Source organism: Lampris incognitus, chromosome 4 (assembly GCF_029633865.1).
Source record: "Lampris incognitus isolate fLamInc1 chromosome 4, fLamInc1.hap2, whole genome shotgun sequence".
NCBI lineage: Eukaryota > Metazoa > Chordata > Actinopteri > Lampriformes > Lampridae > Lampris > Lampris incognitus.
In genome coordinates, this window is record NC_079214.1 from 39,089,154 (window position 1) to 39,116,675 (window position 27,522).

At 42.4% G+C, this 27,522-nt stretch overlaps 2 protein-coding genes across 2 annotated transcripts in view; one reads left to right on the forward strand and one right to left on the reverse strand.

The window, feature by feature from the left end:
* ccne1 (cyclin E1) overlaps nucleotides 1-23,506 on the reverse strand; it is a 41,815-nt gene extending 18,309 nt beyond the window's left edge. The window contains exons 1-10 of the mRNA XM_056278920.1: nucleotides 23,397-23,506; nucleotides 22,842-22,892; nucleotides 22,533-22,620; nucleotides 22,133-22,195; nucleotides 18,291-18,457; nucleotides 10,636-10,771; nucleotides 8,251-8,397; nucleotides 4,762-4,857; nucleotides 4,339-4,473; nucleotides 1,459-1,570 (exon numbers count right to left, since the gene is read on the reverse strand). Coding sequence (XP_056134895.1) covers nucleotides 1,459-1,570; nucleotides 4,339-4,473; nucleotides 4,762-4,857; nucleotides 8,251-8,397; nucleotides 10,636-10,771; nucleotides 18,291-18,457; nucleotides 22,133-22,195; nucleotides 22,533-22,620; nucleotides 22,842-22,855 — 958 coding nt within the window. The 5' untranslated portion in view covers nucleotides 22,856-22,892; nucleotides 23,397-23,506. The remainder of the gene's footprint in view (nucleotides 1-1,458; nucleotides 1,571-4,338; nucleotides 4,474-4,761; nucleotides 4,858-8,250; nucleotides 8,398-10,635; nucleotides 10,772-18,290; nucleotides 18,458-22,132; nucleotides 22,196-22,532; nucleotides 22,621-22,841; nucleotides 22,893-23,396) is intronic.
* An 815-nt stretch (nucleotides 23,507-24,321) lies between these two features.
* zgc:162297 (uncharacterized protein LOC555865 homolog) overlaps nucleotides 24,322-27,522 on the forward strand; it is a 49,554-nt gene continuing 46,353 nt past the window's right edge. The window contains exons 1-3 of the mRNA XM_056278921.1: nucleotides 24,322-24,385; nucleotides 24,832-24,914; nucleotides 25,026-25,206. Of these exons, the coding sequence (XP_056134896.1) occupies nucleotides 24,361-24,385; nucleotides 24,832-24,914; nucleotides 25,026-25,206 (289 nt within the window). The 5' untranslated portion in view covers nucleotides 24,322-24,360. The remainder of the gene's footprint in view (nucleotides 24,386-24,831; nucleotides 24,915-25,025; nucleotides 25,207-27,522) is intronic.

A 27,522-nucleotide genomic window follows, 5' to 3' on the forward strand; every position in this document is an offset into this window, starting at 1 on the left:
ATGTCTTGCAGGGCCCTCCACACTGACACAGGGCTGTTGGTTGAAAACCTGTTTTTCACCTTTTCAGTGTGGCTTCTTTTAGCCACTCTGATCTCCTTTGTCAGGGAATTTCTGGCCTGCTTGTACAAGACTCTATCCTCACTGCTGTAGGTATCCTGCTTGGTCTGCCGAAGTCATCTTAGTTTGGCTGTGAACCATGGCTTGTTATTGTTGTATGTGCAGAAGGTCTTGGTAGGTACATGTCTTCACAAAAGCTGATGTAAGATGTCACAGTGTCAGTTAGTTCGTCCAGGTTGCTAGTTGCAGTTTCAAATACACTTCAATCGCTGCAGTCAAACAGTGTTGCAGTTCCTGCTTTGCTTCGCTGGTCCATTTCTTCACTGTTTTAACCACAGGCTTTGCAGAATTTAGTTTCTACCTGGTTGGAATAAGATGAACCAAGCAGTGATCAGAATCTCCCAAAGCTGGCCGACGGACAGGGTGATATGCCTCTTTAAGAATTGTGTAGCAATGGTCCAGTGTGTTATTTTCTCTGGTGGGACAATTAATATGCTGTCTGTATTTTGGTAGTTTGTAGTTTAATTTTGCTCTGTTAAAATCCCCGAGGATTATGAAAAGTGAATCCGTATGTTTTTCTTCCAAGCTGGTAATCTTCAGCCAGGGTTTGCAGTGTGCCATTCACGCTGGCCTGGGGTAGAATATAAACACCAACCAGTATGAAGGATGAAAACTCCCGCAGTGAATGTCAGGCTGCAGTATTTACTGTGACATCTGTACGTCAATCTTCATTTATGTAGAAGCAAATTCCTCCACCCTTCGCTTTCCCTGATAGCGCCATAACGCAATCTGCTCAGTGTAGGTGGAAGCCCGGCAGATGTAATCCGCTGTCAGAGGTGGATTCGCTGAGCCAGGTTTCAGTGAAACAAAGGGCACCAGAAGATGCAGTCATTGTTCATCCCATTGAGAAGGAGCTCATCCAATTTTTTGGGCATGGGATGGAGATTCACCAGGTGACTTGCTGGGAATGCGTAATAAAATCCCCATTGTCGGAGCCTCGCCAGCGCAGTAGCCCACTTCCCCCACCTGTGTCGCCTCCATATCTCACAGAGGGCCGCTGTTCCTCCAACTACAATCTCGAAAAAACTTTCCGGGTTTGTGAAAACTAGTGAAAAACTATCTGAAGTTAACTGCTTATGTTATGCAGTTCTTCTCTAGTGAAAGTAATCGGGTTTCAATAGCCAGACACAAACAGAATAAACAAAAACAAAAAAAGTACTAGAGAGTGCTGTACCGAGGCTGCCATCCCTGGCACCATCTTGATAGGAAGGTGTTCATTCAGCGGTTAAAGGGATAACTGTTGAACAGACACTTTTCTAACCATCTAACCAGCCTATGTTGTCATATCAACCAAACAGGGAAGGAATCATTTCTGTCCAGACAAATATGGGGTCACTTTACCTGAAACACTCTCCACTAGCTCCAAGGAAGAGAAATGGAACAAGGCAGATGCAGCAAGAACCCCATTAGAGAACTCAAGACTGTGCACATCCAACATACATAGATCCAGCAGCTGTGGAAATGACAAACACAAAAGAAAAATAATGTCAAGAGTTTGTCCATAGGCAAAAGGGACAATTTGTCTTTAAAAAACAGCAGGCAGGAAAATATTTAAGGTATTAATACCCAGAGACAAAGACAAAAAGAAGAGGATGGCAGGAAACACCTATAAAGTTAAGAGTCAGTACTGCCAGACAGTGGTACTTTGAAACATTTAATGAACAACATCAAACAACATCAAACCATCTACCCTCAGTATTGGAAGTTAATTTATAATGTATTTTTTTAAGTTACTTTATTGATCCCGATGGGGAAATTAGACCTATTCTGTATTTAACCCATCCTAACGATTTAAGATCAGTGGGTAGCCCAAAGGGCAGCAACTGGGGATCAACTCCAACTCTAAGGCCAGTGCTGCAGTCAAGGGTAATGGCAGGAGTAGTAACCCAACATGCATGTCTTTTTGGTGTGGGCAAAACTGAAGTGCCTAGAGGAAACGTGAACAAAGGGAGAATATGCAAACTCTACAGAGAAGGGCCCAGTTAGGTTTTTAACCCAGGACCTTTGTGCTGTAAGGCAATAGTGCTCACCACAGAGCCACTGTGCCAGTGGAAGATTACAAAATTCAAAGCAGACAATAACCTCTCATATTGACCAATGACAATGAGTTTTAATCATGATTTGAAAAGGTTGAGGCTAACCTCAACACACTGCCCCACCCCTTTTGAACACCACCAATTATAGGAAAAGACATTACTAGTGTTTCTAAATCAATTTATTTTCTGTGATTTAAAAAAGGAAACACCTATCGATCAGTTTTTTCTAAGTCACAGTGAACCATTATATGCTAAAAGCACCTCTCTGGCCATGAACCCAGATATCCAGTCAGAAAGCAATAATTATAAGAAACTGTTTTTTCTGAATGAAAGAATTCTGACTGTCCCAGTTTAACATCAATCTTCAGTGAGCTGACTGCTATTGTCTGTTAATCACTGCTGAGAAAAGGCTTCATCTGCTGATCTTTCGGTATTGTTGGGGGAGGGGGGTGTCATATTCAGAAGAAAATGAGAAAGAAAGCACCACTGAAAAACCACAGGTTTCTACTTATTCAGTGCTTCTAAGTACAGTGGTGCTTGAAAGTTTGTGAACCCTTTAGAATTTTTTATATTTCTGCATAAATATGACCTAAAAAAAAAAAAGAGAACCCAATGAAAAAAATGAGACAAAAATATCATACTTGGTCATTTATTTATTGAGGAAAATGATCCAATATTACATATCTGAGTGGCAAAAGTATGTGAACCTTTGCTTTAGTTGCAGCAATAACTGCAACTAAACGTTTCTGGTAACTGTTGATCAGTCCTGCATATCGGCTTGGAGGAATTTTAGCCCATTCCTCTGTACAGAACAGCTTCAACTCTGGGATGTTGGTGGGTTTCCTCACATGAACTGCTCGCTTCAGGTCCTTCCACAACATTTCGATTGGATTAAGGTCAGGACTATGATTTGGCCATTCCAAAACATTATTCTTCTTTAACCATTCTTTGGTAGAACGACTTGTGTGCTTAGGGTCGTTGTCTTGCTGCATGACCCAGATTCTCTTGAGATTCAGTTCAGACAGGTGTCCTGACATTTTCCTTAAGAATTTGCTGGTATAATTCAGAATTCATTGTTCCATCAATGATGGCAAGCTGTCCTGGTCCAGATGTAGCAAAACAGGCACAAACTATGACACTACCACCACCATGTTTCACAGATGGGATAAGGTTCTTATGCTGGAATGCCGTATTTTCCTTTCTCCAAACATAACGCTTCTCATTTAAACCACAAAGTTCTATTTTGGTCTCATTTGTCCACAAAACATTTTTCCAATAGCCTTCTGGCTTGTCCACATGATCTTTAGCAAACTGCAGATGGGCAGCAATGTTCTTTTTGGACAGCAGTGGCTTTCTCCTTTCAACCCTGCCATGCACACCATTGTTGTTTAGTGTTCTCCTGATGGTGGACTCATGAACATTAACATTAGCCAAAGTGAGAGGCCTTTAGTTGCTTAGAAGTTACCCTGGGTTCCTTTGTGACCTGGCCGACTATTACACGCCTTGGTCTTGGAGTGATCTTTGATGGTCAACCACTCCTGAGGAGGGTAACAATGGTCTTGAATTTCCTCCATTTGTACACACAATCTGTCTGACTATGGATTGGTGGAGTCCAAACTCTTTAGAGATGGTTTTGTAACCTTTTCCAGCCTGATGAACATCAACAACACTTTTCTGAGGTCCTCAGAAATCTTTGTTCTTGCCATGATACACCTCCACAAACATGTGTTGTGAAGATCAGACTTTGATAGATCCCTGTTATTTAAATCAAACAGGGCACCCACTCACACCTGATTGTCATCCCATTGATGAAAACACCTGATTAATTTCACCTTCAAATTAAGTGCTAATCCTAGAGGTTCACATACTTCTGCCACTCACAGATATGTAATATTGGATCATTTTCCTCAATAAATAAATCATCTCATTTGTTTAATTGTGTTCTCTTTATCTACTTGAGGACTTGTGTGAAAATCTGATGATGTTTTAGGTCATATTTATGCAGAAATGTAGAAAATTCTAAAGGGTTCACAAACTTTCAAGCACCACCGTATGGGTGTGTGTGTGTGTGTGGTGGGGGGGCTGCTAACTGCTAATATTCAATATTTGATACAACAGAATCTCAGTTTTAAGTGAAGTTGGATTTAGTTTGTGTGTGTGTGTGTGTGTGTGAAACAGGGCATACCTCAGCGATCTGTGTGAATGTTGCTTGAGGGTATCTAGGGATGAGCAGCTCCTCGGTCTCTTTCAGGTAGGCCATCTGCATGTAAATGTTCAACCAGGAGATGGGAGTCTGAGGGCTAAGACTCCATTTTAGCTCCTACATCAAAGGGGAAATGAGGAAGAGGCACAAGTTACATCAATCGCACATCTCTATTATCCCCCTCAACTCTTCAGAGATAGACAGATAGTGGTATATAGGCCATGCCATGTTACATCCTACATCTTATTTGAGCAACCCACCAAATTGTCTGTGAAAACTATCTTGGCTAATAAACACATTCTGATTTCAAAGCAAATACGCACACATGTATAACCAACAATAGGAACACAAAATAAAATGATTCCTTCCAAATCTCTAGATACATGATCTGTGTGTATCTCCTACCTTCATTATGATGAGCTCCATACTGAGAATCTCATCCTCAGTGCAGGCCTCATCTGTGACATAAGCAAACTGATGCACCTTGGGAGGGTACATCTCCTGGGAGATTGGGAGGAAATAAAAAATGGCAAAACCATTCAGCAAAAACATACGTGTCCAACTCAATGAGCTAGAGCGAAAATCTAATCAAGTGGGCGTTGAGCTATGTGGATGATAGCCAATGGTTTAAATCCCCACAACCAGCGATTACTATCAAGGTGCCTGTGAGCAAACCATTATGGCCCCAAATTTTCCTGTGAATCTGTTACTGATTTGTGCTGGGCGGCTCTAAGATGCACTGAGGTTTGAAACTATAGCGTTTTTTTTCCGGAAACCATCAATGGTGTTGATAAACGTGCTCAACAAATGAGGAGCGGAATATTAAGAAAGATGTAGGAAAAAAAAAGTTTAATGCATTTCAGTACAAGCTTTTTTCATGCATCACACACTCATCAGCTGCCAATGTGATCACATTGGCAGCTAATGACATTGACATCTATCATATACACTACCGTTCAAAAGTTTGGGATCACCCAAACAATTTTGTGTTTTCCATGAAAAGTCACACTTATTCACCACCATATGTTGTGAAATGAATAGAAAATAGAGTCAAGACATTGACAAGGTTAGAAATAATGATTTGTATTTGAAATAAGATTTTTTTTACATCAAACTTTGCTTTCGTCAAAGAATCCTCCATTTGCAGCAATTACAGCATTGCAGACCTTTGGCATTCTAGCTGTTAATTTGTTGAGGTAATCTGGAGAAATTGCACCCCACGCTTCCAGAAGCAGCTCCCACAAGTTGGATTGGTTGGATGGGCACTTCTTTGAGCAGATTGAGTTTCTGGAGCATCACATTTGTGGGGTCAATTAAACGCTCAAAATGGCCAGAAAAAGAGAACTTTCATCTGAAACTCGACAGTCTATTCTTGTTCTTAGAAATGAAGGCTATTCCATGCGAGAAATTGCTAAGAAATTGAAGATTTCCTACACCGGTGTGTACTACTCCCTTCAGAGGACAGCACAAACAGGCTCTAACCAGAGTAGAAAAAGAAGTGGGAGGCCGCGTTGCACAACTGAGCAAGAAGATAAGTACATTAGAGTCTCTAGTTTGAGAAACAGACGCCTCACAGGTCCCCAACTGGCATCTTCATTAAATAGTACCTGTTAGAGCCTGTTTGTGCTGTCCTCTGAAGGGAGTAGTACACACCGGTGTAGGAAATCTTCAATTTCTTAGCAATTTCTCACATGGAATAGCCTTCATTTCTAAGAACAAGAATAGACTGTCGAGTTTCAGATGAAAGTTCTCTTTTTCTGGCCATTTTGAGCGTTTAATTGACCCCACAAATGTGATGCTCCAGAAACTCAATCTGCTCAAAGAAGTGCCCATCCAACCAATCCAACTTGTGGGAGCTGCTTCTGGAAGCGTGGGGTGCAATTTCTCCAGATTACCTCAACAAATTAACAGCTAGAATGCCAAAGGTCTGCAATGCTGTAACTGCTGCAAATGGAGGATTCTTTGACGAAAGCAAAGTTTGATGTAAAAAAAATCTTATTTCCAATACAAATCATTATTTCTAACCTTGTCAATGTCTTGACTCTATTTTCTATTCATTTCACAACATATGGTGGTGAATAAGTGTGACTTTTCATGGAAAACACAAAATTGTTTGGGTGATCCCAAACTTTTCAACGGTAGTGTATATTCAATTCAAAACTTTATTGCAGACTCAGGGTCCATAAGACAAAGACAAATAGGTAAAAGACAAACCCTTGACAATACACAGAGTAAACACAATAAAATAACACAAATGGAACACATCAGTGTCTTATAAGAAGGCAGCTATAACAGTGGTCCCACTGCTGGGACTGGTAGCATGTGGCACTGAATCTTATATTAGTTAAACCCTTGATGATTACATTATCAGAGTCACTGAGCCAGCAAATAAATGTATACGGGATTTCTTAGAAGAGCCTGAAAGGTATGGACTCCTGCAGCCACGAACATTTCACTTGCACTATACCATCTAGGTGTCCTTTTAGTAGTATTCTCATTGCATCATTATAAGCTACTCGAAGCCTCTGTAAGCTTGCTTTTTTGTAGTTTGACCACAGGTGTGCAGTATAGAGTGTTGTACAATATGCTCTGAACAGACATCGTCACGCTAACTGAACACATACCAGACTTGCGTGAGATCATGTTTGCTTGTGCATACATCATGCGGCATTGCCTATAAATATCATCATCTGTCATTTGTTCAGTAATATAGTGCCCAAGATATTTCACCTTATTACATACCACAAGATTAGTATCAGACAATTTAAAATCAGGGAATTTTAGATAACTGACCTCTTTGGTTCTGCAGATCATGACAATACTCTTACTAGCACTGTATTTAATATCATGCTCCACACCATACACAGAACATATATTAAGGAGCTGCTGGAGACCAGCGCTACAGGGACTAAGAATGACAAGGTCATCTGCATACATAATATGGTTTACCAAGGTATCACCAATCATGCACCCAGTGTTACAGGATTTCAACTGCTTGGACAAATCATCAGTATATAAATTGTAGAGAACTGGAGACAGAATTCCCCTGACACCATTGCTAACACCAAATGGAGCTGAAATGCTATTACCCCATTTTACTTGCATAGTCTGGTGGGCATACCAATAAGCCAGAATTCTCACAATGTATTTCGGCACCCCTCTTTGACTCAATTTAACAAACAAATTTCCATTTTAACACGATCAAAAGCTTTACAAGCATCAATAAAACACATAAGAACTGATGAGTTTTGGCCTCTATATTTGTTAATAATTTCCTTTAAGGCATATATACATAAGTCAGTGCCATATTTAACTTTAAAACCAAACTGGTTATCCATGGAGTTGATAAATTCATGCACTCTATCCAGCAGGATTCTTTCTAGGACTTTTGATAGTATACTGGCTAGAGCTATAGGCCTGTAGTTATCTAGGCTACATGCTTTACCAGCTTTGTCTTTAATGACTGGCACTAAATATATACTATGTATACCATCTATGAATGAAAAATCAACTTTCAGCAAGATGTTGTGGTGGCCAGTGATACAGAGAAATTGCAAAAAAAGTCAATGAGACGAGGATCCTTCAAAATAAGACTTTATTGACGTATCAACAAAGTCTGAGTCACTCTGCAGACCTGACTCAGACTTTGTTGATACGTCAATAAGTCTTATTTTGAAGGATCCTCGTCTCATTGACTTTTTTTGCTATTTCTCTGTATCACTGGCCACCACAATGTGAAAGCCAAAATGTATTTCCCGTTGCCCCAACTAAGTCAAAGAACACTCACAACAGCTAGTATGAAAACATCTTTTATGTCCACCTCTCAAATTCTCAACGGTATTATTCCGTGGACCTCATCAATAAATTTCACAGGGTAGAATTTAATCAATTTACCTCCACTTTAGCAGCAATGAAAAGGCAGGTGATGCCTATGAGTTGCAGTGTTGACTTGAAGACATTGCTCTGCGTGGCCATGAAGCGATCAAAGTAGTCCTGGGACAGGTGGTATGTCTCCCGGTGCAGTTTGTACACCTCACTCACCTAGAACACATAACCCCACACACAAAAAAAAAAAAGAACTATTTTGTACACAGATTTATACCTCCCAACTTGAGGCTGAATAGAACAGATCATGCCTTTAATGCCAAGAGACAGCATTTGCATGGCTAGTGGGTTTATCTGGGCAACTTAGAACATGATACTATATTTGGCTTTTTTGCCCTCATTAATACACAATGATTTAATAATTTACTATCATGTCAGAATTCTGTATGTGAACTTGAAGTACTACAAAAAGTAAAAACACTGGTTGGCTAATGCGCTACTGCTGACTCATTGAGGCGCTTAAGGCCAAAGAAGTGTACGTCTCAGTTGACTTCCATCTCCCCAACAACGGGAAGGCGTCACACTCTCTGATTTAAAACCTTTTACACGAGAGGATTTTTCCTTTTCTTGCACCTTTTTGTAAATATAAACTTTCACTTTACATTCTTTAAGGTGAATAAAACTAGGTTAAAACATGAGTGACATGGAATAACATTGGCAGGTAAGCAAGATAAGTTATTCCACACCTTTACGTGACCTGTTCACAAAGGCTTTAATACCAACAGTAGGGGCTCCCCTGTCCAATAGCACATTAAGAATAAGGGATATTTTTTTAATGGCAAGGTAGACAAAAAAGCAGGCAGAGAGAACACAAACTCAGTTCTGATGTTCACACCGGCTTTAGTTACATCCAGACCATTACATCATTCCACCTGAATTCCTTCCTACTTAAGATGTAAACAATTCACTAGGAAGAAATCCTCTGAATGAACTTTGGATGAAATTATTTCATAATTTGTGCATCAATACGCACCAAGTGTCAGTATAAAACAGTTAGTGTTAGCAGTTGAACTATCATGCTCTACAGCACACCAAGATGAAGATGCGTTGAGTCAAGTCAATTTTATTTGTATAGCCCAATATCACAAATTACCAATTTGCCTCAAGGGGATTCAAACCCAAGATCCCTGTGTTGGTAGGCAATGGCACGCTACCCGGATGCCCTCTATATATTTTTCAAATAATGCATCAGGTGTGTGTGTTCTGCCTCAAAGTGCGTACATCAGACGGTGTATTCACTGATGTTCACCATACATGTACGGCAAATCTAAGTATCGTTTGGGAAGGAATGTAAACTTTTATTCTCTACTCAGCAGCTAACCACTTCACATTTCCGAGTCATTGGTTTTTAAATCGGACAGTCCACTTTTCTAATGTTTCTCTGGGTCTGGACGGAGAGGTCAGCCAGGTATCCAAATATCTGGTATTTTTTATCTAAAACCAACCACGATTTATATGCTGCTCAATCAAAGCAAAAAAATAATTTAAAGCAGTGTTTGTTTTCACACAAGCAAGGAGCAAATGATAGATTATTGATTCGGGCCCGGATTACTGTCTGCGATTTCTCCAATCACAGCAGATAATCAGAAAACACAAAATTCACACATTCAAGGTATATAGTTATCACAGAAATTAGATAAATTGGTTCCTCTGTATTACATTTATTTTCCAAGAATGGTGGTTGTGGGTAATATTTGGATTTGGTTCTAGTTTTTATAAATCTTCAGAAGTCCTTAATAAAAGAAATATCTGTAATTGTGAGCGGAGAAATTATAACGCATGGATATCACACACACAAATTAGCAGGTGCTCAATCCAACCACCCGACTCGAGTTCCCGTTCTTCACATAAATATACACACCTTCAAAATTAAGTATACCCCCTCCCAGGCATCGTGTCAGTCTCACGTGACATGGAGCAATTGTGCTTCATGACCAATACATCAAAAAAATGAATAATGTGAATTTTTGGACTAAATTCACAACATAAAGTAACTGTAGACCTATGAAAATGTATGTTTTATTTTATTAGAGTAGTATTTGACTAAAATAGGCCATTAAACTTTTACATTGGAAAATTTGCTGCAGTTCAGCTTTGGTAAGAGATGGAGTTTTGTTCATAATTGGAGGAGCTCTGGCGGTGCTTGCCAAAAGGGAGAATGTAGATTTCTATTAACCCTACCAACTAAGGAGGATGGAGTGTGCATGTTTCAGAAGTGTTTGAGTAAAATGTTGGCTTATTGTCAAAATATAGAAAAAATAGGGCTCCAAATTCAATTGAAAAGCTGGAAGGAAAGGTGTAAAAAAAATTTTTTTTAAAAAATCGCATCTGGCTCATGATCCAGGTGAAAGAGATGTTGGGTTGTGGTAAGGAGATCCAGGGAATGATACAGACCTCCATGAGCCAGTCCAAAAGAACGGCCCTCATTTTGGGCTGGAGATGGGGATGTTTCTCCATCACATGGACATCCCTGGTGTAGCTCTTGTCCTTCTCCAGCATGAGGTGCCATACAAGATCCTTACTCGCCCAGCTGACAGGAAGTGAAAGTGATATAATGGTAAACACTAAAGCTGTAAATCTTGTATTAAAATTACTCTGCCTATCTTGATTGAACCCAAGTCACACAAAAGAATATTCTGATATTATAGTCTGTCTATACCCTTAAATGTCTAGGTTCATTGTGCAATTACTTAAAACCCAAGGTAAGCATAATGGTTGAATATTTCCCAAATTATCAGCAGAGCATACATGCCTATTGCCTTAAATCAAATTACTGAAGTGAGAAATGTCTTTATGCATACTCAATAATCTAGGTAAGAAAAATCAAAGAAGGTTGAATCAGCTCATCTGGATACATTTATTGACAGATACATTTCATCACCCATCTAAGTGACCTCTTCAGTCTACACTGACTGCAGACCCCTACTCTTATTAAACAATACAGTGGCATAACGACCGAAACCAATGACCAGTTTTATATGCAAATATGGGCATGACCATCAACTACAATTTCAACGGCCATGTGCATTATTCACAGAGGATCTGGGAATGCTTGCAATCACAGCATTGTAAGATGGCGACAGATTTACTCTTAGGAGTAATGGGGGGGAACATTTGATTGTTGATGTTTATCATAAACCAACACATACTGATCAGTACTTAAGATTTGACTCATCATTCACTGGAGCACAAACTGGGAGTCATGCTGTACCACCAAGCTGACAACGTCCTCATGACACAGTGGCCAGGGAAAGGGAGAAATCCCACATTAAACAAGCCTTGGTGAAGTGTGGTTATCCTAACTGGGTTTTTGTCAAAGTCAGGAAGACGCCCAAAAAGTGCACCAGCCAATCGAAGAGAGGAGAGGACAACAGCTGCCTAAGTGTAAACCAGTGGTGATTCCGTATGTGGCAGGAGGGTCGGAAAAGTTGAGGCCCGTATTTTCTAAACACAGCATCTCATTTGCTTTCAAACCCCAAAACACGCTGCACCATAAGTTGGTTCACCCCAAGGATCAGGTCCCCTGACACAAACAGAGCAATATAGTGTACGCTGTTAAGTGCCAGGAGGATTGCAGTGACTTGTATGTTGGGGAAACTAAAGAGATGCTGGTCAAGAGGATGGCACAACACAAAAGAGCTAACATGTCTGTGAATGTTCTCATTCATCCAGGTCATGGTTATCCAAAGGAATGAATCAAGTGCAACTGGACTTGGTTATATATCCGTGAAGACGTTTCGCCTCTCATCCAAGGGGCTTCATCAGTTCGTACCTTTCTGACTAGACCAAGCTAGTCTGACTGGCTGGTGATGAAACTTAGATATTTAGCCTCTTTGGAGTCATTATCAGAGCTATTGATGTCAACGGCTCTTTTGTGTTCCGATGTTTAGCAACGACAGTCGTTGGAGGTGTTAGTTTCGACTTCGTTAGTACTCCATTTAGTGGTCATGAGTCGTTGGAGCCGTTAATGACTGACTGTTCTTGGAGGCTAAGCTTTTGAGTCTCCTGGGTAGAGATGAAAGGACGGCATTGTAAGATACCCACAAGAAAACATTCCATGCATATATGGACTCCCTAAGATCCATAAAGATGGAGCCCCCCCTCAGGCCCATCGTCGCAGCATAAACTCGGTCATGTAAAACATTGCCAAACATATAACCAACATCTTAACCAGTATCTCCCATTGTGGCCAACTTATATATGGAAGAGGTAGAACACAGGGCCCTGAACTCCTTCAGAGGAACACCTCCGAGCCACTGGTTCAGATATGTGGATGACACATGGGTCAAAATCCAAACACAAGAGGTGCAAGCGTTTACCAAACACATCAACTCAGTGGACAAGAACATTAAGTTCACAAGGGAAGATGTAAAGAACAACAGTTTGCCCTTGTTGGACTGTGACGTCCACATTGGGGAAGACAGGAGCCTCCACATTGGGATTTACAGGAAACCTACACACACAGACCAATATCTACTTTACGAATCACACCACCCTCTGGAACACAAACTGGGCGTCATCAGAACTCTGCAACACAGAGCTGATAATGTGCCCAGCAGCACTCAGGCCCAACGGAAAGAACACAAACACCTGAGGGAAGCTCTAAAAACCTGCGGCTACCCCAGTTGGACCTTTGTGAAAACTGCAACACGTTCCAGAAAGACCAACCGGGTGAGCGATGAGGAGAAGAGGAACAAAAGGAATAACAGAGTCATCCCGTATGTTTCTGGGGTCTCCGAGAAACTCAGGAGAATTTTTAACAAACACTGCATCCCGGTATACTTCAAACCCAGCAACACACTCCGACAAAAACTGGTTCGTCCCAAAGACTGTGTACCACACACCCAGAAAAGCAAGCTGGTGTATGCTGTACAATGCAATGAGGATTGCACTGACCTATACATAGGAGAAACCAAACAACCACTACACAAACGGATGGCCCAACACAGAAGGCCAAACTCCTCAGGACAAGACTCAGCAGTCTATCTACACCTAAAGGAGAAACACACTCCTTCGAGGACAGCAACATACACATTTTGGACAGTGAAGATAGATGGTTGGAAAGAGGGGTGAAGGAAGCCATCTATGTAAAACTGGAAAAACCATTCCTCAACAGAGGAGGAGGTCTGCGACACCACCTATCTCCCACTTACAATGCTGTCCTTTCATCTCTACCCAGGAGACTCAAAAGCTTAGCCTCCAAGAACAAAAGTCGGTCACTAACAGATCCAACGACTCATGACCACTGAATGGAGCACTAACGAAGTCGAAACTAACACCTCCAACGGCTGTCGTTGCTAAACATCGGAACACAAAAAGAGCCATTGACATCAATAGCTCTGATAACGACTCCAAAGAGGCTAAATATCTGAGTTTCATCACCAGCCAGTCAGACTAGCTTGGTCTAGTCAGAAAGGCACGAACTGATGAGGCCTCTTGAATGAGAGGCGAAACGTCTTCACGGATATATAACCAAGTTCAGTTGCACTTGATTCAATTCCTTTGGACAAAAGAGCTAACATGTCAAGCCCGAATCCGCAGTCTACACCCATCTACAGGCCAGTGGCCACTCTTTCAAGGATGAGGATGCGCACATCCTTGATAGGGGGGACCGCTGGTTTGAACGGAGTCATAGAGGCCATCTATGTTAAGAGGGAAGGACCATCCCTGAATTGGGGGGGGGGGGGTGTAAGAGTAAATCTGACACCATCTCTTATAATGCTGTGATTGCAAACATTCCCCAATCCTCTGTGAGTAGTACACATGGCCATTGAAACTGTAGCTAATGGTCACGCCCATATTTGCATATGAAACTGGTCACTGGTTTCGGCTGTTATGCAACTGCATTGTTTTTATAAGGGTGGGGATGCCTGCAGTCAGTTTAGACTGAAGAGGTCACTTAGTTGAGTGATGAAACATATCCGATGAACTGATTCAACCTTCTTTGATGAAGTGAAGGATGTCGCTTGTTACCCAGTTATGAAGCAGTAGCAGAGAAAAGACATAAAATGTTGCTGAATTTGTACACATCTTGTATTAAGAATCACAGAATAGGACAGCTGACGCTCTTAAGTACTGTATGTGAAAAATGACACAAAACTTGACAGATTAGCCCTAAACAGGAAAAATATGATCAAAGTAGATTGGCAATTTTTTCTGCCAAGTCAGTAGTGGGAAAGGGTGGTGGTGACCAAACAATACAGAATATCAACTGCAAACACGGAAAATGAAAGCAGGGTAGGCAACAGCAAGTCTCTGTCAACCATCTTGAAAATTATGTACTTGCTACCCAGGGGGCAAACTGATTTTTGCACGGGTCGGACGCTGTAAAAGGTTGTTCTCCAGAAATCATATCTAGGACCTACATGGATCACAACCTGGGTGGACAACCCGGAAAACAAGTTGCAGGAAAGCTACAGGAAGCGTCCAAAGTTGCTCACCGGGCCTATGAACATTAACCAATAGGGGTAGATAGGGTTAAAATTTTAACCAATAGATATCTGCATGAAAATCACAGTGTTGATTACTCACATTAAGACAAACAAAAAAATGTATTGGAAGTTTTTTCAAAAATATTTTTTACCAGAGCAAATCACGCATATATAATTAAGTATGTGCTAATTTGCATAAATATCACATAGCCGGAGGAAATGGTTTTACAGACATGTTGTAAAGAGTTGTCTAGCAGAAATCATATCTAGGACCTTCAGGGATCACAACCTGGGTGGACAACCTGGAAAACAAGTTGCTGAAATGCTACAGGGAAGGCCCAAACATGCCCCTCCCCCATACGAAAACAGTCATTTAAGCTGGTTGGGTCATATTGCATAATCCTTCTTGTGAATGAATAAAACATGTTGTAAAGGGTTGTCTAGCAGAAATCATATCTAGAACCTTCAGGGATCACAACCTGGGTGGACAACCTGGAAAACAAGTTGCTGAAATGCTACAGGGAGTGCCCAAACATGCCCCCCCCCCCTAAGGAAATAGGCATTTAAGCTGGTTGGGTCATATTGCACAATCCTCCTTGTGAATGAATATCTCTGTAAGAGTTCACAGTAAAGACACATTGAGACAGCTTATGGAAATTAGAAAATATGCTCTGATCTTATACCTTGGTTTGTTCCCAGTAGAAACATGAGATGGGCCTATACCTTAAATTAATCACGAAACAAACAAAATTCCTGTAACTGTAAATAATGTAAGATTTATTTCTTATTTTATACATTGAACACAATATACTTACTGAACACAAAATAATTATCTGTGCCAAAACTATAACAAATTATTTAAAATAAATAAATAAATCATATCTAGGACCTTAAAGGACAACAATGAGATGAGTATATGCTTTAGTATACACATGAAACAAACAAAATAATTTATACTTTGATCTCAATATGCTGAACACAAAAAGTTAGCCCAGAATTTGAAAAGCAGGACTTTTTAAAGAAATCTTTTATAGAACTTTGCCCATGTTTTCTCACTCGCTTTCTGAGTCACAGCTGCTATCACTGCTCTCAACTCTAGCAGTATGTATTCTGCTGCATTTGCTCGCCAGTCCTTGGCAATGGCTCCCGATGTAGCACGGAACTGCCTTCCTTGCACATGAACAGTTCTTCTGACAAGCCTTGACACATGCACATGAGATTGTCGTTTTCATTGAGACAGGCCAGGCTGGCTTTGTTGCCGGAACAGGAACTGCATCTCCATCAACCAGAGACCAACCAAATTCAGTGCATGGGGGAATTTCTGGCTTGGCGATATTTGCATTCTTGTCAATGATAGTTGCCAGCGCAGCCCTTTTCAGGTGTAGCATAAATGCATCTTCTGTTGGGGGTAGAAGCTTTAATAGAGTTGACTTGTTGTTCAAAAACTTGTACACTCTCAATTTGACCAGATCGGCCCCCTCAAACTGATCAGCTGTGGATGTGTACACTGATATGGTGAGGTCCCACGCCTGATTGAGAAGGTCATCGGTTATGGTATCGCTAGGGTTCTCACCAAAGTCTTCAAGTGCAGGGATGTCGCGACTTATGCTGCTCTTGAACCATACCTTCTTCCCAGTGAAATATGGGTAGCTAGTTGTGTCTCTACCACTCAGACTGTGGATGAATGGCATGGCACGACACTGTGAAGGTCCCAGAGCTACAACCATCTCATGTATAGGCAGGTATGCATTCTGACCTGTTCTAACCCACATCTCTGGTAGATCACTCAAGTGTGTTGCACCATAGTACAGACATGTTGTAATGATATCAGTGTCATTAGCATGTATGACGACTCTTTCAACTCCCTCATTTTGGACAGTGTAGAGTGTGTGGAGGATTATCCTAGTGTCAGCCTCCTGCTGTGTTGATTCCAGAGCAGGAACATCCATCACAGATCCTGCGGAGAGCACCACACTCTTTGTCTCTTCCTTGAATCCACCAACCAGGTAGAGATGAGTAGGGCCAAGATCACTCCCCAGTTGCTCCTCCTCACACCATCTTTCACAGAGAAAGCTCAGCAAGTTTGCTTTGTTAGTAGACACAGCAAAAAACTCATGTGGATCTGGAGCTGTGTACTGCTCACTGACTTCATACACTTTGGCTGGTTTGGATCGAGCATATCTCTGTTGTTGCTCAGCTGACTTGATACTGGTTCCACTGTATCTGTCACAACAGAAGTGTATTATTTCAGTACCACAAGGCACATCAGTCAGCAGCAGGTGTTTGTATCTGTCAGCGATTGCTCCAAATCGTTCATCTTTGTGAAAAGACCAGTGTCTTATGGCAGACATAGCATCTACAAGTACTGCTGTCTTGAGGATGTTTTGGGGTAGATCAGCATTGATGGTTACTTTGGTCTCCTCTTTCAGGACCTTTACAAGGCTGGACTTGGTGCCAGTTCTCATACTGCCATCTTCCTTGAAGAGGGATGGGGGAAGGTCACCGTACTCGTGGTTGCCTACAAAGTCAACAATGTCGAGTTCTCCACCACTAGCAATGATCTGTGTCATATGCAGAAGGGCAGTAACTTCATTGCTCTTGCCAGTGGTGCAGGTTTTCCCCCCAGACTTCTTTGGTTTCATGTGTTGTGTGTGGAAAGTGTTAAGCTTAACAACACTTGTCTTTTTATGATGACTGGTAAGTGACTCAGACAGTGCCTTCAAACCAATTTCTTTTACACTTAACAGGTTGTCCTTGACTATAGCATCTGCACACTCACCAGTAGATATATTGATCAGGGATGATGTGGCTGTTGTGAATGGGTTGGTCTCTACTGCTGCTGTGACCTTGACTACCATCTCTGCATCCTTGTTGACACGACTCTTGCCAGATTCATGGTGTGGGCTTGAGGTATGGAGGTGCAGCATAGATTTGAGCTCTGCAGAAACGGCTGCAGTCAGTGGTTTTGTGTAGATCCACTTCCTCCTGGCGGCAGGGTTGAGGGTAATACCATCCAGACCACTGGCCTCTTTGGCATCTGCGTTGTACGTCTGCTCTAGAATCATGTCAGGAGAGACACCATTGTGGTTTCCATTTACTCTCCTCCCTACAAATGCACCTGCGATCAAAGCTTCGTGTGCCTCTGGAGCTGTCTCTGGCAGTTTCTTCATCTCAGACAAATACAAAGGCAAAGACTGCAAATTAGTGCATACTTAATTATATATGCGTCATTTACTCTGGTAAAAAAACATTTTTCATAAAACTTCCAATACATTTTTTGTTTGTCTCAATGTGAGTAATCAACACTGTGATTTTCATGAAGATATCTATTCGTTAAAATTTTAACCCTATCTACCTCAAATGGTTGTGTTCAGGCAGGGTGGGCAACTTTGGATGCTCCCTGTAGCTTTCCTGCAACTTATTTTTCGGGTTGTCCACCGAGGCTGTGAACCCTGAAGGTCCTAGATATGATTTCTGGTGAACAACCTTTTACAGCATCCGACCCGCGTTTTCCCCCAAAAATGGGGTTTTGCCCCCTGGGTATGCAGTAAAAAGATTATAGGGTTAAAGACAATAAACCAACTTTCAGACAGTTGGCCAAACACCACCAGTACTCACCATAATGCAGGGAGAGGGGAGGCATGAACAGGGGTTATAAATATGCTGCTTAAGTTGTAGTGGGGGAAGCCTGAACTAATTAGAGGAACTGGTTGGTCCTCTTCCTGATCAGGTGTGGGGATCCACCTGTGTGGACTTGTGTAACCAGCTTCAGGACTCTGGCACAGCTGCAAGGGAGTGAGAAAGGGAAATTAATGGAAACAGAAGAATGACAGCTGAGTTTAAATGAACTTGGCAGAAGAATATTTGACTCAGAAATAAGGTTTCTGCCATCAATAACCAATTCTGAGCCTGACCAACTCTGTCTGCCGCTGCCAGCTAACAGCTAACCTCCTTCTCCCCCCTGACCATGGAGGAAGTCTTCAAGCTTCTGCTGGACTCTCGTCCCACTACCTGCCTGCTGGACCTGATACCATCCAACCTCCTACAGACCATTTTCACACACATCATCAACCCCTGACTTATAACGAGTGTGTTCCCAACTACATTTAAGCAAGCTTGGGTCACCCCGCAGCTCAAAAATCCTACACTCAACCCAACCCAGGTTGAAAACTACAGACCGATTTCACTCCTACCATTTCTATCAAAAATACTTGAGCGCATAGTCTCTAACCAAGTCTCTAAATTCCTTTCTGAGAACAATCTGTTCGATCCAAATCAGTCTGGCTTTAAGCAGGGTCACTCTACCAAGACCGCACTCCTGTCGGTAATAGAATCACTGCGTTTGGCTAGAGATACTGGTCAGTCCTCAGCTTTATTGCTGCTAGATCTGTCAGCTGCCTTTGACAGTTAACCACCAAATCCTTCCCTCCACACTCACTGAGCTTGGTATCTCAGGATTTGTCCTCCACTGGTTCATGTTCTACCTCTCAGGGAGATCTTTTAGAGTATCTTGGAGGGGAGGAGTGTCCAAACAGCATGGCTTATCCACAGGGGTACCTCAAGGGTACCCTTCTCTTCTCAATATACAACACCTCACTCCTTGCAATCATCCGCTCCCATGGTTTCTCATACCATTACTATGCTGACGATACCCAGCTCTTCCTATCATTCCCGACAGATGACCTCACAGTCTCGGCACAGATTATCATCATGCCTTACTGATATTTCTGCATGGATGCAAGAACACAACCTTCAGCTTGACCTGTCTAAGACTGAGCTCCTTGTCATCACAGCCAGTCCATCCTTACAACAACAGATCAATATCCAGCTCGGATCAACCCAACTCATGCCACAAAGTCTGCCCGAAACTTGGGTGTCATGATTGATGACCAACTAACCTTTAAGGTTCACGTGGCCTAGATTGCTTGGTCGTGCAGTATTGCCCTGTACAACGTCAGCAAAATGAGACCCTACCTGTCTGAGCATGCAGCACAACTCCTGGTAAAGGCTCTTGTAATATCACGCATTAACTACTGCAACCCCTTACTGGCAGGTCTCCCTGAACGCACTTTCAAACCTCTGCAAATGATCCAGAACGTGGCGGCGTGTCTGGTCTTCAACCAACCCAAAACAGCACGTCACTCCGCTGTTCATATTCCTCCACTGGCTCCCAGTTGCTACCCACATCAAATTCAAAACCTTAATACTCGCTTACAAAACAGCAACTAAAACAGCTCCCACCTACCTGAACCTCTCTCGTTGAGGTCTACACTCAGTTTCGCGCACTATGCTCTGCCAATGAAAAATGCCAGGCACTTCCGCCACAATGGGGCCCTAAGTCACTAGCCGGACTCTTCTCTTCTGCAGTTCCCCAGTGGTGGAACGAGTTACTAAACTCCATTTGATCCGCTGGGTCCCTCTCCATCTTTAAGAAGAAGCTAAAGACCTGGGGCTCCTGCACCACAAGCGACATCGCTAACCAGTCGACTAAAGGGTACGATCCGTTAGCCAAGGGCTAACGTGTCTTTGTATACATTACACTACCCCCCTCCTTCGGGAAGTGCATCCGATGGAGGGGACTGCCGCAGCCGGGATGCGAACCCAGCTCTCACGCACCATGGATGACTACGTTAACCAGGTGACTAAAGGGTCCGACACGTTAGCCAAGGGCTACCGAGCCGCCCATAAACTGTGATCGTTACATTGCCCCCTTCCTTCGGGAAGGGCATCCCCGGCCGGACCGTCACAGCCGAGGAGCGAACTCGTGTATCCCGCACCACGGGCGACTATGTTAACCAGTCTCCCGCGGTACGGGAGATACGGGTTCGCGTCCCGGCAGCGGCAGTTCCTGTACTGCCCCCAAAATTCGCTGCATTGGTGTCAGAAGTGAGATGGTGAGACCGTGAGACCATTGAAAGTGCATGCGCCCAGAGGCGTGAGGGCATAGGGAGCTGATATGCTGAAGCGCGGGGACGCACTTCCCGAGGGAGGGGGGTAGTGTAACGTGCACGAATAAGTAGACACGTTAAATGTAGCGAATTCGGGGGGCAACCGCAGGAACCACCGCAGCCGGGATGTGAACCCGTATCTTCCACACCGCGGGAGACATCGCTAACCGCTCGACTAAAGGGTCCGACCCATTAGCCAAGGGCTACTGAGCCTATTCATCTGTGACCATTACAATATTAGAAAAAAGAACACAGAAAAAAAATAATTTCCATGCACCCTATGCATTGCCTTTGTGCACTACTGTTGACACCTATGTCCTATCGGACTTGAACCTAATTTTTTTGCACTTACTTGTGTTGTCACCTCCCGACTAGATCCTTGCTTGTGTTGTACTAACGCTAAGATGTACGCTGCTTTGGATAAAAAAGCGTCTGCTAAATGAAATTGTAACATTGTAAATAGGGCTGGGTACCAATTCCACATCATTGGTTATCAATGGTATCGAGTCAGGACGAAATCCAGTTACTGTCATTTCATAACACACAATTTTGTTGTATCTATGACCTAAAATTGACCCCTAAATTATTTGAAGGAGTATTGCTGAAAATGAGTTTTGGTTCTATATTATAATTTACAAGGCCGCCTGTCCAGGGTGTCTCCCCACCTTTCGCCCAATGACTGCTGGGATAGCCTCCAGCATCCCCGCGACCCTGAGAGCAGGATAAGCAGTTCGGATAATGGATGGATGGATTATAATTGAAATTACCAAACAGTACAATGTTATGAACTCAAGTTGGATTCTTAAATATGAAATTTTTGCACATTGTGTATGTGTGTGTGTGTATATATACACATATATATATATATATATATATACATACATACACATACTCTCACAATGTATATGGATATTCCTAGGTCTTGATTTGTTACAAAGGGTGATCAGCCTTTTGCTGTTAAAGCCCCCACGCTACGGAACTCTTCCTATTGAACTAAGACAAACCAAGTCTCTAACTTCTTTTAAATCTCGTCTTAAAACTTTTCTTTTTGTGAAAGCTTTTACAAATGTTTGATATTTGTTTTTATTTACTAGTTTTATTTTTACTCTTACTTATTTGGTTTCTTATTTGTGCCTTGTCTGGTTTTATTTCTTTTTAAAACACTTTGTAACATTGTTTTTAGGAAAGTGCTATAAAAATAAGGTTATTATTATCATAAGGCTCCAGCATACCGCGACCCGTTGGGATAAGTGGCTTGAATAATGGATAGATTATTTTTATTACATAGATATGTGTATAATCATTGGGATAATTTCCATATCACCCAGCGCTACTCACAAAAAAAAAATCAAGGTCTCAACATGGGTCTCTCGTCTGAGACATCCAAAGCCCTACAATCACACATTTGTAGGGCTAACCAGGAGAAATGGCTGAGGTAAACCTTTTAATAAATCCAGTGAGAGAAGTCCCATGCTAAATGCAGGAACCAGGGAGGTCCAGAAATGTGACTACCTCAGAATCAAGCTGCTTCTTCTTTGTCATCTCTGCCACCTCCTCGTCAGGATCTTGCAAACACTTAATGACAAGAGGGAAAAAATGTGGATGCAATTCAGATTACTGTTAGGCCCAAGACGCACATATTTAGATTAGCTTTCGGTTTCACATATCTTGTCACTACAGTAGTTATGAATATGTGACAGGTGGGGATGGAAAAACTGTCCAACACAATGTTTTGTAACTATGAGGAAGTACTAAGAATGGCATCTAACATCATACGCAGTGTATTTGCAGCTTGTAAATGGGAAGTCAAAGAAGGCAAATGCACATGCAAGTGGCATCCCTTCTGGCGTTTTGGTAATTCAAATAGATGACCCATCTAGCAGCTAGTTCACCAGCTTTTCAGTGGACTTACAATGGCAACATCTGCCTTCCTCTTTCTCGATCGTGCTGCTTTTTGCTTAGGTGCCCCAGAAGCAACAGACTTCGATTCCGTCTCTTGCCTACAAAAACATAGTCGCAACACAAAGCAAGTGCAAATAAATTATATCAGCATTCAACACTTAACGACAACAAACACGGACACGTATATTATCCAAAACTGACTCTTGTAGCAGCAGCGAGCTAACCAGCCGGATGGCTAGCTCCATCAAACCAACTTTTCTCCGTCGTCACATTTGATTGACACTGTTAGTGGATCAATCACGATAACGGTTAAACTCACCTTTTTCCAAGCATTATAATGTAAAAAGTGTCCCTTAGAATCAGAGTAAACCTGAAAATAAAAAAATAGGTTAGGTTTAAGTTTAAATTGAGTTTAACGACACATTAACACACTCCCAACCCCCACTCCCTGCTCCCTCCTCCTCTGACAAAGCCCAGCTCAGGCGCGGGGAAACGAAAATGGGACGCGATGTTAAACATCAAAAATAAGTACGAAACACTGCAACAACTGTTATGAAATTGGACAAGGAGAAGCATCACCCTCTACAGTATCTGTACATCTCTGTATCACAACACATTTTTTGTGAGAACGTAGTTATTTTTTACAAACTTGGGACAGCTGGTTGATCAGATAATGGCCGAACCTAGCACAGCTGGGACGTCTATTTTCCATTCAGCAGCTCTGCTAGTCCGGACAGCATTAGCGTGTTTTAATCATACAATAGCGCGGTCGAACTTTAAATTTTAACAACGTTTCTAATTTTTTACAATCATTAGTGCTACATTTTGCCGTTGGGAAAGTTACAGCTAAGTATACAACTCGAATTCAGCTCACCTCAAGATTCCGGCTTGAAGTTCACTCTTGTCTGCAGTTGAAATCGATATGGATATTATATCAGCGTAGCTAAAATGAGCTTATTGAAAATTGGTCTATGGCTTTTTGAGGGCAGCCCAGTGGAGCTGTGCGATGCCTTACCGCTTACTGTTGTCTCTGAGCTGGCGCGACTATTTTGCGCCTTCTTTGGGAACAGATGACTTGATGCATCACACGTCAGAGAGGAGGCGATTTAACTTGGCGCTAAAACGCCGTCTTCGCCAACTCCTTATGCACCCAATTCAAATTCAGATATTGCAAAATCATCCCGTTTAGCGTGTGCATAATAAATACGATCTCTCTCGTCCAAGCAGTACGTATTCATGGACAGGACAATTTTAAAATTTGTAATTTTACCAGAAAAAGGGGAGGCGTGCCACGGATGCAATGACAGCTCGGGGCGGCGCGTTAATACAGGAAGTGCTTGGACACCGCGTGGCTAGGCCGTCAGATGTAAACAATGAGCCGTAGCCCTTTATAAGATTGGAAATAATGATTTTACGACTATTTTCCGCCGAGTTCGTTCACCTCTTCTATATTGTGACCGGCAGCAATGGTTGTCACACGCTGTCACCTTACACGCATGTATACCTACGGCGAGATTTTAAACTATATTGTTGGCGGGTACCGCTACGGCGCCCTCTCTTGCATGGCAACCTGCAGGTTGCCAAATCTGTTTTTATCCTCCCATACCGCCCTCGAAAGCCCTTGTTCCCTACCAGTTCGTGTGTGTGTGTGTGTGTGTAATCAGCTACCCACTTCAGTAATGATTTTTTTTTGTCAACACTAAGTAAACTGAATTTGGACTTTGTCCAGCCAAGTGATCCGCACGCTGAAACAAAGGTTACTGCAGGCTTGCTTTAGGAAAGCAATGAACACTAAATTTTTTAACCTTTTTGGCCGACTTCAATCTGTGGTTATTGGAATGATTCATGTCCAGGCTTTACCAGGTGAGTTCTTGTGTAAGAATGCACTTTCAGATTAGTACAGTCAACTTCAGGACTGTCATTTGTTGCACGCATTTTAACGTAGAATTAAAGGCACTTTGTTTAATTGCACTCTAATCCTGACAGATTCAGCCATGCAAATAACAACAAATCAAAGCAACTTTGTTGACAACTGTCATTTTCAATCCTCCACATCACTTTACATCCATGTCTGCGTTCTTTAATATTATGTGTGTGTGTGTGCATGCGTGTGTGGTGGTGGTGGGGGAGCGTTAAGATACAACACAAACAACTCTTTAGTATTCCTATATTTCAATTAGTACCACTCAGCAGCCCCTGCTGATTAGTCATATTATGCCTCAGAAAAGCTGAAATATTACACATAATAGCTTTAGCATCATATTTCTACTGCTCAGCCCAGATGTAATGATATTGGCCTTTTTATTCAGGCACACCTTTAGGCTGTATGAAAATCAACCAGATCACAGAAGAGGCATGCAGAGAAGCAGAGAGCTACCTTCATGCAGGGATTGTAAGTGGCCACATACAAAAAACACTCATGAAAAATAGTATAAATTCAGTAGCTATAAGGCCAGTTTCTATGATGGAAGCCTTAGCCATTGTTTGTATGCCCCTCTTTCAGGATGGTCTGATTATTGAAAACATGCATGACATCCCTTATTCCTTCTCCGTGGGTCCAGAGGTGTGTGCTTCTCTGACTGCAGTGTGTGCTGCTGTAAGACACCTCTGTCCATCCCTGCCCCTTGGAGTACAGATACTTTCTGCTGCGAACAAGCCAGCATTGGCTGTTGCTTTGGCTTCAGGTTCACACAAGTGCTTTTCTCACATTTAATCGATGTATGTATGATATGCCATGTTAGGTTTGTGAATTGTTTGCAAAATTATAGCGCTCAGACCAGCACTATGTAATATTAGAAACACAAGTATTTATTAAGGCGGCACAGTGGCCCAATGGTTAGCGCAGCCACCTTACAGCAAGAAGTTCCTGGGTTTGAACCCCGGGGTAGTCCAACCTTGGGGGTCATCCTCTGTGTGGACTTTGCATGTTCTCCCCATGTCTGCCTGGGTTTCCTCCGAATGTTCCGGTTTCCTCCCACAGTCCAAAGACATGTAGGTCAGGTGAATCAGCCGTACTAAATTGTCCCTGGGGGGGGCGGGCCCTGTGATGGACTGGCAGCCTGTCCAGGGTGTCTCCCCACCTGCCGCCCAATGACTGCTGGGATAGGCTCCAGCATCCACACAACCCTATGTAGGGTAAGCGGTTTGGATAATGGATGGATGGAAGTATTTACTGAACCAGGCAGTTTGGATTTTCACAGAAAGCTGAATCAGTTCATCTAAACACATTTATTGAGAGAGAGAAATGTGGGGGTTGAAGCGCAAGGATTGCCTGGACTTAACTCGTGTACATTAACTTGAAAAGGATAAAACTTCCACACAACTCCGGTGTAAGAAAGGATAAAACAAGTATTTTATCCCACAATTTGTACCATCTTCTTAAAAGAATAGTCAAAGTTAAGTTCTCTTTAATCAGCAACTGTACTACGGTAAGAAACACATGTGGCTCGGCCGCTGCTTGGCTTCAACTCCACAAAACAAAATGTCCTCTCCTTGGCTCCCTTCCTAAAACCACCAGACCTATGTCTTAAAGCGACAGTAACCTAAGTCACTGTTCTAACAGAAAATTTAGTGTTGCCTTTTACAAAATATCACGCTTACATCAACATGAATTATACTGAACAAAAATATAAACGCAACACTTTTGTTTTTGCTCCAATTTTTCATGACCTGAAATCAAAGATCTAAGACTTTTTCTATGAACACAAAAGGCCTACTTCTCTCAAATTTTGTTCACAAATTTGTTTAGATCTGTGTTAGTGAGACAGCATGATTATTGCATAGGTGTGCCTTAGGCTGGTCACAATAAAAGGCCACTCTAAAATGTGCAGTTTTATCTTGAAAAGATACATTTATTAGGCAATGAATGATGGATTTCAGATATGCAGGGGTGTCAGAAAACCAGTCAGTATCTGGTGTGACCACCATTTGCCTCACGCAGTGCAACACATCTCCTTCGCATAGAGTTGATCAGGTTGTTGATTGTGGCCTGTGCAATGTTGGTCCACTCCTCTTCAATGACTGTGCAAAGTTGCTGGATATTGGCAGGAACTGGAACATGCTGTCGTATACGCCGATCCAGAGCATCCCAAACATGCTCAATGGATAACATGTCCGGTGAGTATGTAGGCCATGCAAGAACTGGGATGTTTTCAGCTTCCAGGAATTGTGTACAGATCCTTGCAACATGGGGCTGTGCATTATCATACTCCAACAAGAGGGGATGGATGAATGGCACAACAATGGGCCTCAGGATCTCATCACGTTACCTCTGTGCATTCAAAATGCCATCAATAAAATGCATCTGTGTTCGTTGTCGGTAGCATATGCCTGCCCATACCATAACCCCACCGCCACCATGGGCCACTCTATTCACAATGTTGACATCAGCAAACAACTCACCCACATGACGCCATACATGCTGTCTGCCATCTGCCAGGAACAGTGAAAACCGGGATTCATCCATGAAGAGAACACTTCTCCAAAGTGCCAGATGCCATCGAAGGTGAGCATTTGCTCACTCAAGTCAGTTATGACAACGAACTGCTGTCAGGTCAAGACCCTGGTGAGGACAACGAGCATGCAGATGAGCTTCCCTGAGACGGTTTCTGACAGTTTGTGCAGAAATTCTTTGGTTATGTAAACCAATTGTTGCATCAGCTGTCAGGGTGGCTGGTCTTAGACGATCTTGCAGGTGAAGACACTGGATGTGAAGGTCCTGGGCTGGCGTGGTTACACGTGGTCTGCGGTTAGGAGGCCGGTTGGATGTACTGCCAAATTCTCGGAAATGACTTTGGAGATGGCTTATGGTAGAGAAACAGCTCTGGTGGACATTCCTGCAGTCAGCATGCCAATTGCACGCTCCCTCAAAACTTGTGACATCTGCCGCATTGTGCTGTGTGATAAAACTGCACATTTTAGAGTGGCCTTTTATTGTGACCAGCCTAAGGCATACATGTGCAATAACCATGCTGTCTAATCAGCATCTTGATATGCCACAC